This window comes from Trametes versicolor (assembly GCF_000271585.1).
Source record: "Trametes versicolor FP-101664 SS1 unplaced genomic scaffold TRAVEscaffold_9, whole genome shotgun sequence".
Classification (NCBI taxonomy): domain Eukaryota; kingdom Fungi; phylum Basidiomycota; class Agaricomycetes; order Polyporales; family Polyporaceae; genus Trametes; species Trametes versicolor.
In genome coordinates, this window is record NW_007360329.1 from 32474 (window position 1) to 48830 (window position 16357).

Below are 16357 nucleotides of genomic sequence, written 5' to 3' on the forward strand. Positions count from 1 at the left end.
TCGCTTCCAGCGCGCGCATGGACGCGCGGGAGCTGAGGCCGCCGGGAGGTGCACAGCGTTCGGCAGCCAAGCCCCCAGCAGGCCCGGTATGGTATAGCAAGGGGTGTGTATACTGAACGCCAGCCCTTGCGATCGCGCGCTTCGCACCCGCAGAAGGATCGGGGCAGCGAGGCACGAACGACGTGATCCCGCCGACGGCGCGCGAGGGCTTGTCTGCCCGAACGCAGTGACTCAGCACACCGACGCCATACGCTAGCGGGTCCATTAGCTGAGACGTCGGCCTTGTATTGCACCGCGAGCGCAGCGTTTGTGTGTACGCGTGGGTATGCAAGAAGCCTCCTTGAAGTCCCGTGGGCTGCCCGCGAAACTCGTCCGGCTGATGCAAGCTGATGCAGGGCGGTGGGTGTTCTTGTTCGCCGGCCATGCGCTCGACGCCACGCAAGAAGATCTTGCGGCCGCCGCGGGCGCAACTTGGGTTTCCGCGGCGGTGGGCGTAGGAGTGCACAAGAATGATTACCACGAAGCGGAGGTGCGTACGTACATCCGGTGCGTCCGGAGGGTGAAGACGGTCATCACGGCGTGGCGCAAATCTCGATGGCCGCTCGTCGTCGCGCTGGGGAAGCCACGGGAGACCCGAGCGGTGAGGGCGCATCATACTGTGGTTTAGATTCTTTGGAAGACTTGTCTGCCACGCTGATGCGTGCACCGCAGGCTCCGATATCTGAGTCGGCCTGTCCTCAGCGGAGCTCCGTCGGATGGATCTTGGAAGCTTCGTGAGGTGCCCGAGTCTATGGATGTGCTCAGGAGGCCGCATAGTTGAAAGTTCTGTGCAGCTTCTCAAGCCGGCGGTGATGGTAAAAATTGACCTTCGCGGTGTTTTGGGCCTGGAAATCTGATGAGATTGCATAGTCACACAAACACCTCGATGTAAAAGGCTTAGACCTGCTTCGAAGAAGTAAGTGTCCTTGAGGGCATCGGAAGAGGTGAGCGAAGCAGGTCGAAAATGGAGATTGTGAAGTGTGAACGGCCATCAGACTCTATCTAGCATGGTTATTGCCCCGGCGGGGTGAAGCTCGGGCTAGCGGTGTGGGGCTGTAAGGCGAGGTCAAATTCAGGCGTCCGCTTGAGCTCTCGAGATCCCACATGTCGCAGAAGACAAGACGTACCTTCCGAAGCTATGGGGTTCGGAGGTGGTAAGTTCAAATGCCGTCGTCTCAGGCACTACCACTCTTCACACAGGGCCTAGGAATAACTATTCTCTCTTTAGTAAGGCCAAAAGGCATATGCGTGCCGGTAATGTGGTTCATGGTCCGTTGTGTCCAGTTCTGACCGCAGAGGCACGCCGGCTAGCAGAGACACGTATGTCAGTACCGCATGTGCACCGGCGATACGTAGGTCGGGGCCTGGGCCAGTACGCTACAGCGGTAAGACAGTATCGAGGACCTGATCACTGCTGAATTAGTTAGCAATTATCTCTCGGGATCAGACTGGCATCAGACGAGTGTGCAGAACCTACCCCGACTCAGAGCACTAGTTGTCTTCGTCATCCTCGAGCAGGAGAGCGCGGTCAATGTCGCCCTAGGTCTCGGTCTCATTCTTTCACGCAGAGTGGTGCGTCCGGCGAAGTGTCCTTGCGCCCGCGGTATGCACCGAACCCCGTTGAACAGCGAAGTCAAGATGTACACAGGAGCTGTCGCCGCCCCGAGCGTGGCCGCGATGGGTCATAGCGGAAGACAAGGATGGGCGCCTGGCGGGGGACGCGACCGCGCCAAGCTGTGCCGCGCTCGGCGCGCCTTCGCCTCGCGTCTCCTCTGCCGCGGACGGCCGTCTGCTCGCTGCGCTGCCCGCCCTCCTCCACCCTACGCCTCTGCTGGCGACGACCACGACGACGGTGGCATGCCAAATGTCACGACCACTCACCCTCCACGTTTCTGCACTCAATGATGCCGAGTTCACGACCTACACTTCCTCCCTTCACGACATCATCGACTACGACCCGAAGCAGGCTTCCGCAGCGCCGGACTATGACAGGCTCACCGTCGGCGTGCGCGAGGCCAGGGCGTGGTTGAGAGGTCGGTACCCCACCATCGCACCAAACACAATGGACACGGTGCGTACGCATGCCGTCTGCGCGAGCGTTGTCTTATCGTGCCTCTAGATCCTCCGCCTCTTCAGCCCCGACCTCGGGCCAGCAGATGTCATCACCGGAGGCCAGTTCTTTGCTGCTATGAGGCTGGTCTCGCATGTGCTAGGAGGGAAGGAGGTGGATCCCGGCTTCGTCTTCCTGCAAGGTGTGTTATACATTCCGCAGACGTCGATCGTCGCCTCTCCACACGCATTTGCGGCTGGTTCGTCTGCTCTTCGCGTGTACACACTTCCCAGGACACATACCCATGCGAATGTACAGTATAAGCTACCGCGCTGCCGTATATCGGGCACTGGAACGACCTCTATGGCTGCCTGACCCACTCGTGGGATCCGGGAGCTTTAGCGGTATGAAACCATGTCACAGACATCGGGCTGATATGTTTGGCACATTAATGTCGCATGGTAGAATGTCTAACGTGCAGGCTCTATGCACTGACGTCAAGATCGCCGTGCACCTCTTCGGGTCCTTGAATCGTATCCGCGACATATTACTGACATGCTTCCCTGTAGCGCACCCAGACGAGCTGGGATCTCGAGCACCCTCTCCCTTGGGAAAGCGGTCCAGACTATCGCCGCCGTCTCACCCACAGCCCACGCCCGACCCTCCCTCTCCTGACTACAACCCATTCTTCACTTCCAATCCGCCTAACCACCACCCTGCGCCACCAGCTGTCTCGCCTGCATCCGCCCCTGCAATTACACGTCCGGCACCACCATCCATACCGCCCAAACCGAACAACCCATTCCTGAATCGCCGAGGATCCCAAGATGTCCCACCACAGTCTGCCCCTGCAAGCACACCCGTATTTCCTGGATCTCGCCCACCTGTGTCTGCTTCACAGGACGGCAAAATCCCACCACTTCCGCCCCGTAAACCACCGGTACTTCCTCCACCACGTCACGCGTCCCTCGGCGTCATGCATGCCCAGCCTTCTCGCGAGGTCCCACCACCCGTCCCGGCGCTACCGGCGCGGACCGTCTCAACAAGCAACCCGAATGTCCTGATTCAACAGTCACTGCAAGCAACACGTATTGCGCAGAGCCTCAAGAAGGCGGAGCAGCGGCTCGAGCAGGAACGTGTGATGGAGGTGCTCAAGAGTAGCTCGTCTGGCGCCGTTAACACCACCACGCGGCGTGTTCGCAGCAGGAGCCCCGTCAAAGAGAGCTACGGGCCGGGCCCTGGCAGCGCTTCGACCTCCTCTCAGTCTGTCGCGTCGGCAGCCAGCTCGGCGGAGCGGCCAATGTCGCTACATAGACGAGTACCATCGCTTCCTCCGCGGCGCAATCTCAGCCCACCGGCGTCGACCACAGGCACGGCGCGCTCGTTCGAGCAGGTCGCAACCGCATCGCTCTCGCCATTCAAGCGGGGCGTATTCCCTCCAGATCCTCCGCCTCCGGTTCCGCCCGCACGACGCTTTGCTTCGCAGAGCAACTCGCCTTCGCGCACGCCGCCGCGGCCACTCGCGGACCTGCCTCCCGAACCTCCTCCGATGCACCCGGACCGCAAGGCCACGGGCTCCCTCACCGATCCGGAGCGCCCACTGTCAAATTCGACGCCGCGGGTGGTCAGGTCGAAGTCAATGCATCAGCCGTCTCCGCCGCCCGTGCCGCCACCCCCACGCAGGAAACGCCCAGAGAGCGTGCAGCTCACCCCAACCTCGCAGCCCGGCGAATCTCCCTTCGGGAACCCGTCTATCCCCACTTCATCAGCATCGACCCCGTCCAACCTCATGCTCTCGCGCCACATGTCGCTCTCGACGACCCGGGAGCGAGAACGGCAACGCGAAAAGGAGCGCGGGCGGGACTTCGAGGGCCGCGAGCGCTCGCGCGAGTCCGCGCGCACGGACGGCGGCGCGATCGGGAACCTGCAGCGCACGCTGACGAGCCTGCAGCTGCGCGCGCAGCCGGCGTTCGACGCGGCGCGCTACAAGGCCGAGGGCGCGTTCTCGCGGCGCGGGTTCGTGCAGCACGGCGCGCACGGGCCGCGCTGGATGCGCGGGGAGGGCGAGGCGCGGCTCATGGACGACGTCGACGATGACGCGGACGCGGACACCGAGGCAGGCGTTGGGGATGCAGGCGCGCGTGCGAATGGGGCGAAGCTGCGTGGGGCGGGGCAGGGGCGCGAGGAGCCGGGGACGTGGGGGGAGGAGATTCGGGAGGACGATAGTAGCTTGGATCATGACCCTGGGGAGGATAGCGAGGTGGAGAAGGAGCGCGTGGAAGAGCGGGCGCGGCGGTGGCGGGAGGGCGGGGTGGATGTCGCGGTCGTGGATGACGGGCGGCGGATGGTGCTGCAGCGGGACGACTTGAAGTGGCCCACGGCCGTAGGGGACGGGTGGCGGCCACTATGACCGCGCGCGCGGTGGCTTGGATATGGTATGGTGCTCGCGTCTCGGATGGAGAAGTATAGCATGGCAGAACTCGATTTGTATTATTTGCGCATCGCGCCCTCGCATTCAGACTAGTCGGCTATACGAGTATAGCTAGTGTGTATCTAAAGTATAAACAGCGTCGTGTCCGTCTCCAGTCTCCAGTACGTGTGAGGGAGAGCGATAGAGTTTGCGCGGACGCGTCGGGTGACAGATGACGCGCGGGATCACATTCCACGTGGACAGTCACGGCGTGTCGCACTGCTGGTCGGGGACAACCGGGACGTCTCCCAGCTCACCTCCTGCTCTCACCCGATGCTGGCGAGTCTGTCTGGCGTCCACTGCCCAGCGGCTGGCCTCCACGTGTGTTCGTGCATTCTACCCAAATTAAAAACAGGCTGGTCAAGCTTCTAGCGTTCTCGTGGAAGGGTGTCATCTCCGTTCCTTCACAAGCCATCGTAATGGCCCACATACGCTTTAAATAATGAGGTTTTGCTCGGCGGACAGGGAAGCGGCTGTCTTGAGCACTTCCTCGAAGTAACGAGTACAGCGACGAGCTTGATAGATACTGAAAAACCTGTCGTTGAACAGTTGCATATCGTGACTTAGTCCATCTTATCGACATCGCAGAGCTTTTCGAATGGGACATGCATGGGCAGAAGAATCAGGTAAGCCGTTGTTTGGGCGGTGTTATCATTCCATGTTGACGACTCTTGGAATAGCGGATAGCATGCGCTCTGTGGATGTCTTCCGGCAGTGCCTCCTCCGCGCCCAGAGACCCATCCAGGCTGGCTTAATTGAAGTCTCTTTATACGAAGCCTTCTCCGATGTCTTCTAGCGCACCCAATCTCCGCCCACTCGGTCACTGTCCTCTCTCTCGCACCTCGATCCTTGTGCAGCCAGCGCATCGACTTCGCGAGGCGGTCCTCGTGTCCTGCGTTCTCTCCGTCCGCCTGATTCATGGCGGTCTACTCCTCATGCTCATCAGCGCCGAGGCAGATACATCCCCGTGCTGCATGATGTGCCTCGTGAAGATTTCAACCTGCTGCCCGAACTCAACAATGCAAGAAGGTGAGTGTAGCTCGGCCCGCTATCGATCGCCGCTCACTCGTGGTTCCAGTCAGTGCACACCTCAGTCGTCCTCGATGGGTATCCACGCGCCCCGCATTATAGATGGCCGTCCCTCGTGGAGGCTGATGGCCGCATGCAGGAATAAAACGAGGTAGCCTTCAAATAGTTCTCTATCCGCCGAAAACAAGTCCTCCACCTCGACCAGAATGTCTACGATGAACCGACACTCTCGGACCCTACTTTCGGCGACATATCGGAAGACCTCGGGCTGCTCTCACCGTTTTAGGCGTCAACCCCACTCTTCTGAGGGGTACGCATCGCGGCCCCCGCGATCGGTCGGCGTTGCAAGAGCGCTCCAAGACTCGCCCACCGGTGAGCTACTCTCACTATTGAACTTACAACATACGCTGAAGGTTGAATGAAACAGCGCCAACCCCAACACTGTGGACCCATGAGTTCTCCCTCGCAGATCGCGTCGCGCTTATTTCGGGGGGACATGGGGGGCTAGGACTAGACGCTGCCCTCGCGTTGGTCGAAGCAGGTGCGCGAGCGGTATATTGCGCCGACCTTCCTAGCGAGCCCGATGCTCGGTGGACCAAGGTGCGCGATTACGCCTCCCGGATGGAGGGCACTGGCGGAGAGGCGCGCTTGGAGTATGTGAGTGCCGACGTGCGGGACCAGGTGCGTTGCATGTTACACGACACGGTTCAGGGCTGAGACCCCCCTGCCCATAGGAAGGGATGCTCAAGCTGGGCGAGATGATTGGGGGCAGGGAGGGCCGTCTGGACATTGGCATCGCTGCGGCGGGGATCCTACCGGATCCCGCGCATTGTCTCGATATACGGGGCGAGGAATTTCAAGCGGTACCGACTTCGTCCATCGCCCCTACGCTCCCTCGGATAGCTGACAATCTCTGCAGGTCATGGCCACGAACGTGAGCGGGGCGCTGTTCACCGCCCAAGCTGCAGGCCGGCAGATGCGGCGTTTCGGGCTTGGGGGAAGTATCATCCTCATCGCGAGCATCGCTGGACGTGAAGCCTTCCAAGTGAGCGCGATCGTCCGCGCTGTGCCTCATATCGTGCAAGCTAACTTCATACGCTGATTGCGCATAGGGCCACCCCATAGCGCACTACCACACGTCGAAAGCGGCCGTGCTCCAAATGACTCGCAGCCTCGCATGCGAGCTTGCGTCGGAATCCATCCGAGTGAACTCGATCAGCCCGGGATTCATGCACACGAAGTAAGTCTTCGAGCCTAGGCCTGTATGCTGCTTCCGCGGCCCTCGCCGACGTGTCTGCACACAGCTTCATTAAGCCCTATCTGGACGCACGGCCCCAGTACGCGGAGGAATGGGGGCGGCTGAACCCGCTTGGCCGGTTAGGAACGGGGCACGACCTGAGAGGCGCGGTCGTGTGGCTCGCGAGTGACGCAAGTTCGTTCTGTACGGGTAGCGAGTGAGTGCTCCTGGGTTTTGGCTGCGTTGTTCGGAATTTAATGCGGAATGCTGACGTCTGGCTTGTGGCAGTATCGTTGTGGACGGTGGGCACACCGCGTGGTGATGCAGAACTCATGACGCGTTCTGTGCTGAGCCGGCTATGTGCGTCGCTGAAGTTGCCGGCTGCGATAGACGCTATTTCATGCGATCATTCGGGCTGGAGTTGTAATATTGGAGAGCTCCTCACTTCTTTACTTGTGACTGATCTCAACCACCAGCGCGCCGACCCGACCGGATAGATCATGCTTGTTTATTCTCCATATGACGACAAGCCTCTTCTACTCCCATGCATCGCCCAAGGCACACCCTCGACTTCTACAGTCCACAATATCGTTGACAAGCTTGGCGAATAGCGCATGATAGCGCTTGCGCTGCACGTGAGTCGCCTTCTCTCGCCGCAGTGGAGACTTCGACAACTTCTAGTGGATCGCCAAACATGCATCGGGCGCCGGACAGCACTTTATATGCTGAGCTGCAGGTCGTGTAGTGCCGAGACATCTGCTTCCTGACATCACGACCATGGCTTTGATACCTGTATGTGCTAAACATGCGTCCCGCTTTGGGATGCGCAGTGCCCGAAGGACTGCATTCAGTACTTCTGCGTCCCTGAGGGCGGATGCGCACAAGCGTACTCTCCATGGAGTTGTCAGAGCCCTACAAGATGGCTCTCAAACGCGTATGTGCTATGCATTATCTCTGATATCTATCAAACATTGACCGTGACGCGACTCTAGCTTCACCGACGCTTCTCGAGAAAGAATTCTCGCTATCAGATAGGGTAGCGATAGTCACCGGGGCCAACCGCGGACTCGGCCTCGAGGGTGCTTTGGCTCTCGCTGAAGCAGGAGCTCGTGCGGTATACTGCATTGACATCGTAGACGCGCCGAGCTCGGATTGGTCGCGGGTGCAGGAATTTGTGTCGCGTATGCGGGGAAAGCGCGGAGAGGGTCGTTTCGAGTATGTTCGCGGGGACGTAGCGAACCAGGTAAGGGTGTACTTGTATCGATCACTGGACCGACATTGAGTTTTATCGTGTTTTGTAGGAGCAAATGTGGAAGATTGGGAAGATGATCGGAGACCGCGAGGGCAGAATGGATACCTGTCTGGCTGCTGCGGGGATCATGTGCGATCCTAACGACACTTTGCATATGTCGGAGAAGACCCTGCAGAAGGTGTGTTTCCTCCATCCTTTCTATGTCCCGGTGCAAAAATAGACTCATAAGACATACTACACGTTAGGTGCTGGACGTCAATTTAAAGGGCGTGCTCTTCACTGCCCAGGCCGCGGGACAGCAAATGGAAAGGTTCGGGAACGGCGGAAGTATCATTCTTGTCGCCAGCATCGGGGGACATGTCTCTGTCGTGAGCCTAGCGTTCCTATCACCACACTCTCGTCAGCCACGTCTTACTCCATTTGCCCACAGAATCTCGGTGTTACGCCCTATGAGATTGCAAAGAGCGGGGTGCACCAAATGGCGCGGAGCCTTGCATGCGAACTTGCTCCGAAGGGCATCCGGGCCAACTCTATCAGCCCTGGTTACTTCCACTCCCCGTACGCATGTCTCCCCGGGGCCTTTTCGAGTCAGCTATCGCTAACTTGGATATTCGCAGTATGCTAGATCAGTTAATCGAGGAGAAACCTGAATTGGGCGAATTTCTGAAGAATGCTAACCCCATGAAGCGCATCGGAGAGGGACGCGAACTTCGCGGGGCGGTCGCGTGGCTTGCGAGTGATGCAAGTTCGTTCTGTACTGGCAGCGAGTACGTGGGTTCCGTTCTCTCTCACTTCGCGTAGGCTAACATCGTACATCGTTCAGCATTGTGGTAAGCGGTGGATACACCGCGTGGTAATGGTAATCGCAAATGACAGTGTATACTACGATCCGGCATCCGAGCCACGAAGTCGACCCGAAAACTTGAATGCTCCCGGTGTATGAAGGCCTCCTACAACTAGCACCCAAGTCACACAAGAACATGAGAAGATGGCTCCCTTACGAAGCATACACGAGCGGATAAGTAACGCGACTCCTCAATCTGCCTGAGAAGCGAGGTCGTGCGGCCTCGCGCACAAGCTCGCGTCGGAAGCTATCAGAGCCAATTCAATCAGTGCAAGCTCAGGTCCACCATGTAAGCCGGTCTTTCTGTATATGTCTGCGACAGGTCCAACTGACGCAACTGCGCGTAGTTGCATCAAGCCCTCCATAGACGAACAGCCAGAGTACGTGGATAGGGTGGGTGGGAGGCTAAACTTGTTCCGCACGCGGACTCACGCTAGAACGCGGGCGCAGTTGTATAGTTCGCAAGCGAGCCCGACGCGTTCCATATGGATTTCATTGAGTAAGTGTGCCTGCAGTATTCACCCACTACCCAGTTCAACAGACTGGGGGTGGGGGTGGGAGTTGCCGGCCCGTGGGGTATCGTAATGGACGGCAGGTATATAGCGCGGTGAGTTCCTGACTATGTACTATAGCTATACTGAACTAACGGCACCCAGTAGCGCGGCGCCAGCACCGTGTCCACGAAGTCCAAGTTCGCTTCTCCGCGTTACGTCAAGTCTCTTCTGCTCGCAACACTACATGCACTCCACTGGCTTCTATGTCTTATGACGCTGTTGGTGAGCTTAGCGACTACGGCATGGTGTCGGCTCGACTTCACGTGAGTTGTCTTCCTTGTCCGCCCTGAGAGCGTGATGGATGAACCTGTGATGATATCGACAGCGGTTCCCCAATGATGCCCCGGAACGCTGAATGTTGTTTTATAAACCTTAGCGCAAGGCAAACAATTCCCAAACCTCTCTCCCTACCTTCGCCGTCCCTACACTGTGATTATGGTTATGCTATCCTGTGTCAAACACGTTCTCCGAAGTTCCTCCCTCCGCCTGAATCTAAGCGTCGCCCAGAGGGCGACGTTCCTCACCTCTGCAACCCTTAGAGCTGGAGAACCCAAGCGTATGCCCCATGGAGTCGTCAGAGCCTTGCAGGACGGCTCCCAAACGCGTACGTGTGTTGTGGTGTTGACACATATGCCGTATTGACTTTGGCCCCACTACAGCTTCGCCGACGCTTCTCGAAAACGAGTTCCCGCTTGCAGACAAGGTCGCTATAGTCACTGGAGCGAACCGTGGACTGGGCCTCGAGGGTGCTCTCGCCCTCGCCGAAGCAGGAGCTCGTGCAGTATACTGCGTCGATATCGCAGACGCGCCCAGCTCAGATTGGTTGCGGGTGCAGGAATACGTCTCGCGTATGCGGGGGAAGCGTGGAGAAAGTCGCCTTGAATATATTCGCGGGGATGTTTCCGACCAGGTGAGTGCACGGCGACCCAACAGCCCCGCCGTTTCTGACCTTCATTGTCTCATAGGAGCAGATCTAGAAGGTTGGGAAGGAGATTGGAGACCGGGAGGGTAGGGTGGATGTTTGTTTGGCCGCCGCGGGGATTGTGAGCGACCCTCAAGAGAGTCTCCGCATGCCGGAGGAGCAGTTGCAAAAGGCGCGTGTTCTCAAACGGTTTTGTCTGTACTCTGCTAGTGCGAAGCATTTTCATAAGGAGTACCACTTTCCCCTATACAGGTCCTGAATGTCAATCTAAAGGGAGTCTTCTACACAGCACAGGCCGCGGGACAGCAGATGGAACGTTTTGGGAATGGTGGGAGCCTTATTCTCGTGGCTAGCATCGCGGGACACGTCTCCGTCGTGAGTCTTGCGTTGGTATCCGAGTCACTGTGGACTTGACAGCTGCGCTTCATATTGCATTACAACACCCACAGAACCTCGGCATCACTACCTACGAAATCGCAAAAAGCGGTGTACTCCAGATCGCACGGAGCCTCGCATGCGAGCTCGCCCGGAAGGGCACCCGGGCAAACACAATCAGCCCGGGGTACTTCCAGTCCCCGTACGTATCCCTTCCCTATGTTAGTATCACAGCATCTTTGACTTGGGTGTGCACAGCATGCTCGACCAGCTGTTTAAGGAACGACCCGAATGGGGCCATGTACTGATCAGCGGAAATCCTATGAAGCGCGTTGGAGAAGGACATGAGCTCCGAGGAGTGGTTGCGTGGCTTGCGAGCGACGCAAGCTCGTTCTGTACTGGCAGCGAGTACGTGCGGCGAGGTCTTTTCGGAATGCGTGCATGCTGACACTAGACGGCATCCAGCATTTTAGTAAGCGGTGGCCACACTGCATGGTAATGGTGGGATCGACGCACAGTGTACATCATGATTCGAAAAATAGCAAGACGGGCCCGACGTGTACGGAGCTCCACTCCAAGTAGCTCTCACGCGTGCTTCGGAGCTCTCACAGACATCGGAAGGTGGTTGAGTATGAGGCGCACAACGGCAATGCAGTTCCTGCTGCATGGGAACCGAGCAAGTGAGTACTCGTATTGGTTCTTGACTGATTAACACCGTACGCTGAAGACATGCTGCCTTGTAGTTTCCACACACTATAGCGGATCGGACTGCTAAACTGTTGCCTATATGGACGCAATTCGCTCGGCAAGCTCAATCCAAGTTTAGCATGACGTGCCAAGATGCACACGGGGCACAGCGGTACCGGAATTCACATCATCTTTACGCGTTGTAGCGTCTCAGGATGGGAACGGCTGAAGATACATATGCTTCTAGGAAGAGCTCCGCGTGCCGCCTCCGGAGAAGCTCGTCGTAGAGTTAGCCCCTTTCACCCCCCGGTGCGTGCCTCTGAAGCTTAGTTCCGTGCAGGGAAGACGAACGCAGTTAAAAAGGACACGGTGTACGTCCGAATGCGTTCAGAACCACGGGGAGTATAGTCCACCCAGTTCCAAGCATTACGTTACTGCCAGAGAACCTATCCGCTCACGGGTTTCGCTACAGTCATCTACCTGCATTCTGCGCTCTGTGCTACCAGGAACGTAAGGGTGACGTTGGTTCCACGACAGCAGTGCTTCGGACGCATGCCTTTGAACCCTCCTCAGCGTCGTAGATTACTGCATCGGGAGCGGGAAGATATCTAAGTGAGTTTCGGAAGCCCCGGTAGGCGCCCCCACAGGGTACTTAAATGCACGCCCTAGCTGGGGGACGGAAGGCATGCTCTATTCACCAAAGGTACATTCCCGTCGTTTGACACTTCCAGTTTCTGCCGTTGGTCTACTTCTCCGCATACGTAAGCTCCTGGCATGCATAGCTGATTGTTTTCTGCAGTACTACCGCCGCCTCGCCAAATGGCTTCCATGATCATCAAAAACGCTCGTTTTGCAGGAGCAGCCTACTCAAGGCTATGCGCTCCTCGACGTGCCACACTCGTCACTACAGCAACCATTCAAACCGAAGAAAGCGCCTCCGCTCTCCGGGGTGTCAAAAGAATCCTTCAGGATGGAGATGGTGCACGTACGTATATCACAGATCATTGCAATGTGTAATACGCTGACTTCAGGGCGACAGCGTGCCCGATGCCGAGCGAATTCTCGCTTGCCGACAAAGTGGCACTGGTCACTGGCGGTCATCGGGGGATCGGTCTCGAAGGTGCGCTCGCTCTCGCCGAAGCAGGTGCACGGGCGGTTTACTGCATCGATATCTCCGACGCTCCCGGCGCTGAATGGTCAAGGGTGAAGGAGTACGTCTCCCGCTTGGGGGGTCTGGACGGAGAGCCGAGGCGCTTGGAGTACATCTGCGGAGACACCCGCGACCAGGTTGGTTTTCTGCTAGTAGTCTCAACAAGCGTGGCTCTTCGCTGATATATGATTTATTGCGTATCTCTCAGGAGGGGATGTGGCAAATTGGTAAGATGATCGGAGACCGGGAGGGCCGCATGGATATCTGCTTCGCTGCGGCCGGGATTATAGGCGAAGCGGTGCAAAGCTTGCGCCTCCCTGAGGAACGGCTGCAAGAGGTCAGCTACTTTCCACTCATTTCCACTAATCAAGTTAGTGATACATACGTGTCATAGGTTTTGGACGTGAACTTGAAGGGCGTGCTCTTCACCGCCCAGGCTGCTGGACAACAGATGGAACGGTTTGACAACGGGGGGAGCATCATCATGATGGCAAGCGTTGGAGGCATGATCACTGTCGTAAGTTCCACGTCTTTTCGCATTCTCACGATCACCACGAAACTCACCAATGTTAGAACCTTGGATTGACGGGCTACGAGATATCCAAGGGCGGCGTGATTCAGCTTGGACGGAGTCTCGCGTGCGAGATCGCCCCGAAGCGCATCCGTGTGAATACCATCAGCCCGACGATTACCAGGACTCGGTGAGTGTCTGTACCATACTCAGGTCGTCTAGCTCACGGCTAAGCTTGACGACTCCAGGATGGTAGAGAATGCATTCGCAGGAAGACCAGATCTGGCCGAGATGTTGAAGAACAGGAACGCAATGAAGCGCATCTGCTCCCCGCACGAAATTGGGGGCGCTGTGGCGTGGCTTGCGAGTGATGCGAGCTCGTTCGTGACTGGTAGCAAGTGCGTGCCCGTATCTTCTCCAGGCTCCACTCCGTCTGCATGTAACTGACTGGACTATCTATAGCATCGTCGTGGACGGCGGCCATTCCGCATGCTGAAGACGTTATGGACGATATGTAGGCACCGTTGAGCACACGCATCTCCGTGTTATCCTCAATACAGAAAGCATGATGTGAACTATCGATGCTTTGTAGTATCAACCTGCAGCGAATCCGGAAGCGGTAGTACTACCTCAGCCTCCGGCACCATTCACCTACTGCCACAGCGGAGCGCAGCTGACGTTTCTTCAAATGAATTCCACAATTCCTCGCCCAGGGTTGGCGCCCGAAGTGCACAAACAAATGAAAGCGGCGGCGGGCTCAGTGTCGGATAGGCAAACAATACGGGGCACGGCGCCCCAAATCCTGAGAGCCTCGCGGCCCTCGCCTCACGCCGCCATGTCATATACAATGATTCATATCTCTTGTAGGTGTGTGTATATCCTTACTATGCGAAGTGCTGAAGGAGTCTCGTTGCCTTCTGTGTGAATAAGATTGATAATTGACATTTCGAGGCAGTGGCGCTATGAGTGCGCGTGAATCGTGCGACGTGAGCGGCCGTCTTGATCGTACACTGCGAGGCTCTCTTGCGAATTGTGGCACTGACGAACATAGACTGAGGAAGTTTCCTGGTCATTTTCGGGAAATGGACGATAACCCAGAGTATTTATATACCAGTGAGCGTACCGCGAGAAGTGCAGATCGCAAACCTTCCCCCCTGCAGGTTTGACAAGTTTTCAGTACAAATCAAGAGGCAAAAATAACAACGAACATGTTATCTCGAGTCATTAAACGGGCCCGCTTCTCTTGCATGGCCCGTCCGAGGCCGCGACTCGGTCCAACTCGACAGGCGATGGCGATGTTCACCACTGCGCCTGCAAACCTCGAGACAGGCAAGCCTACGCTCTACGGGGTCAAGAAAGCCCTGCAGGATCACGGGTCCCACACGGGTGCGTACTGTGTGTCATAGGACGCCTTGGTGCTAATTCAACGCAACAACAGTCTCGCCGACCCTCCTCGAGGACGAACTAGCACTCACCGATAGAGTGGCTGTCGTCTCTGGGGCGCATGGTGGCCTTGGTCTCGAGGGTGCACTCGCTCTCGCGGAAGCCGGGGCGAGGGCGGTGTACTGCGTCGACATCCACGACACGCCCGGCGCGGAATGGTCTGCGGTGCAACGGTACGTCTCCCGCATGCGAACACCGGACGGCGGAGAGCGCCGCTTGGAGTACATCTGTGGAGACGTCAGCAACCAGGTTTGTTTTGATGGGTAGTCCTCGATGGACGATGGCTGATCACTATGTGAGTGCAGGAACAGATGTGGGATGTCGGGAAGCGAATCGGCGACAGGGAGGGACGTATGGATGTGTGCTTCACGGCGGCTGGAATAACGGGCGAGTCATCGAAGGCCTTGTACATCCCGGAGGAACAGCTGCAGAAGGTCAGTCCGTCGCGCTTCGCCCGCGAGCCAACCCAGCGAAGTCGCTGATACTCGCGAGTCGTAGGTTCTAAATGCGAATCTAAAGGGCATGCTCTTCACAGCGCAGGCTGCTGGCCAGCAGATGGCGCGGTTCGGCAACGGGGGGAGCATCATCTTGGTGTCCAGTATCCTGGGCAGTGTGTCCGTCGTGAGTGCTACGCTCGTTCCCGTGTCTGTGATATCCATGAGTATCTGACGCGAAATGACATAAATCTTTATATAGAACTCCGGGTACGCCTGCTACGAGGTGGCAAAGAGCGGCGTACATCAGCTCGCACGTAGCTTGGCGTGCGAGCTCGCTCCGGAGGGCATCCGTGTGAACACTTTTAGCCCGGGATTGTTCAAGACACCGTCCGTACTCGTCCGCCTTTCATACTGTGTGCGTGGCTAAGGTCCCTCATCGCAGGATGGTTGATGGCATACACAAAGAAAAGCCGGACTTGGGGGCGATTATAGCGGAGAGGAACCCGATGGGGCGCATTGGCGAGCCGCACGAGATACGTGGCACAGTGGTGTGGCTTGCAAGCGACGCAAGCTCGTTTTGTACGGGGAGCGAGTGAGTAGCATATCTTCTACATTTGCGCGTCGCTGACTATCCTCATGCATAGTATTGTCGTAGATGGCGGCCACCGCGCGTGCTGAACTTCCCGCTTAAGCCTGAAGTGAGGGGCCCGTGCGTATGCCTCAGGACACCCATATAGGACGCACCTTCACGAACACAGATCGTCACTTTGTAAGACGCCGACCACTGACTACTAGTAAACGTATTTTGTGCCCAGTGCGCTGCGATATCGAAATCTTGAGAGACCGACTCGACATGTTGAGAGTCAAAGGTTGGGCGCTGGTTCATAGGCGTTGATAGACGTCTACAGATCGAGGCGCAGGGTCTATGAGGCCCTATGAGGGAGCGTGACGATTTATGGGAGTTCGAGTGAAGACTGCGGTAGAAGTTGGCGCCGGAAGTCTGAAAGAAAAGCCAACACAGGCGCCCACCGCCACACACTCAGCCTACTACGACGTCGACTCTCACTCAATGTGTACATCTGATGCTTATCACGAACAATGCATAACATAACCACCACCACATTCCCGCCGCAGCGGATACTAGCGTATCCGGGGGAGATGTCTAGTGACTGCCAGTGGTGGACTTGAGTATCATGTCCTCCGAGTCGGCGAACCACTCACGACGTTGCCCTCGGCCTATTCGAGAAACGCTCAGCGCTATACTCAAACAGAGCTCAGCTCACAATGATAGACCGGTACGTCGTCGTCGACCCGGGCGCCGCGGTAAACTGTGACACCGCGCTACCCGGGGAAGCGC

The 16357-nt window shown here is 57.5% G+C and overlaps 4 protein-coding genes across 4 annotated transcripts; all 4 read left to right on the forward strand.

The window, feature by feature from the left end:
• The first annotated feature begins 1667 nt into the window (after positions 1-1667).
• On the forward strand, positions 1668-4632 carry TRAVEDRAFT_30303 (uncharacterized protein). The gene is made up of 3 exons (XM_008042733.1): positions 1668-2110; positions 2159-2291; positions 2659-4632. Exons 1-3 carry the CDS (start codon positions 1904-1906, stop codon positions 4497-4499), a joined length of 2181 nt encoding a protein of 726 aa, XP_008040924.1. The 5' UTR covers positions 1668-1903; the 3' UTR covers positions 4500-4632.
• A 1391-nt stretch (positions 4633-6023) lies between these two features.
• On the forward strand, positions 6024-7147 carry TRAVEDRAFT_129464 (NAD-P-binding protein; the record flags this gene model as incomplete). The annotated part of the gene is made up of 6 exons (XM_008043041.1): positions 6024-6269; positions 6323-6451; positions 6508-6633; positions 6701-6828; positions 6893-7042; positions 7114-7147. Coding segments are annotated over 6 exons (813 nt in total), but the record flags the coding sequence as incomplete, so codon positions are not given.
• A 660-nt stretch (positions 7148-7807) lies between these two features.
• Positions 7808-11271, forward strand: TRAVEDRAFT_130258 (NAD-P-binding protein; the record flags this gene model as incomplete). Its single annotated transcript, XM_008043042.1, has 6 exons — positions 7808-8068; positions 8127-8255; positions 8323-8442; positions 8508-8635; positions 8695-8844; positions 11238-11271. Coding segments are annotated over 6 exons (822 nt in total), but the record flags the coding sequence as incomplete, so codon positions are not given.
• A 1235-nt stretch (positions 11272-12506) lies between these two features.
• On the forward strand, positions 12507-15596 carry TRAVEDRAFT_129997 (NAD-P-binding protein; the record flags this gene model as incomplete). The annotated part of the gene is made up of 5 exons (XM_008043043.1): positions 12507-12746; positions 14869-14997; positions 15062-15181; positions 15260-15387; positions 15443-15596. The coding sequence occupies 5 exons, from the start codon at positions 12507-12509 to the stop codon at positions 15594-15596; spliced, it is 771 nt and encodes a 256-aa protein (XP_008041234.1).
• Positions 15597-16357: the final 761 nt, after the last annotated feature.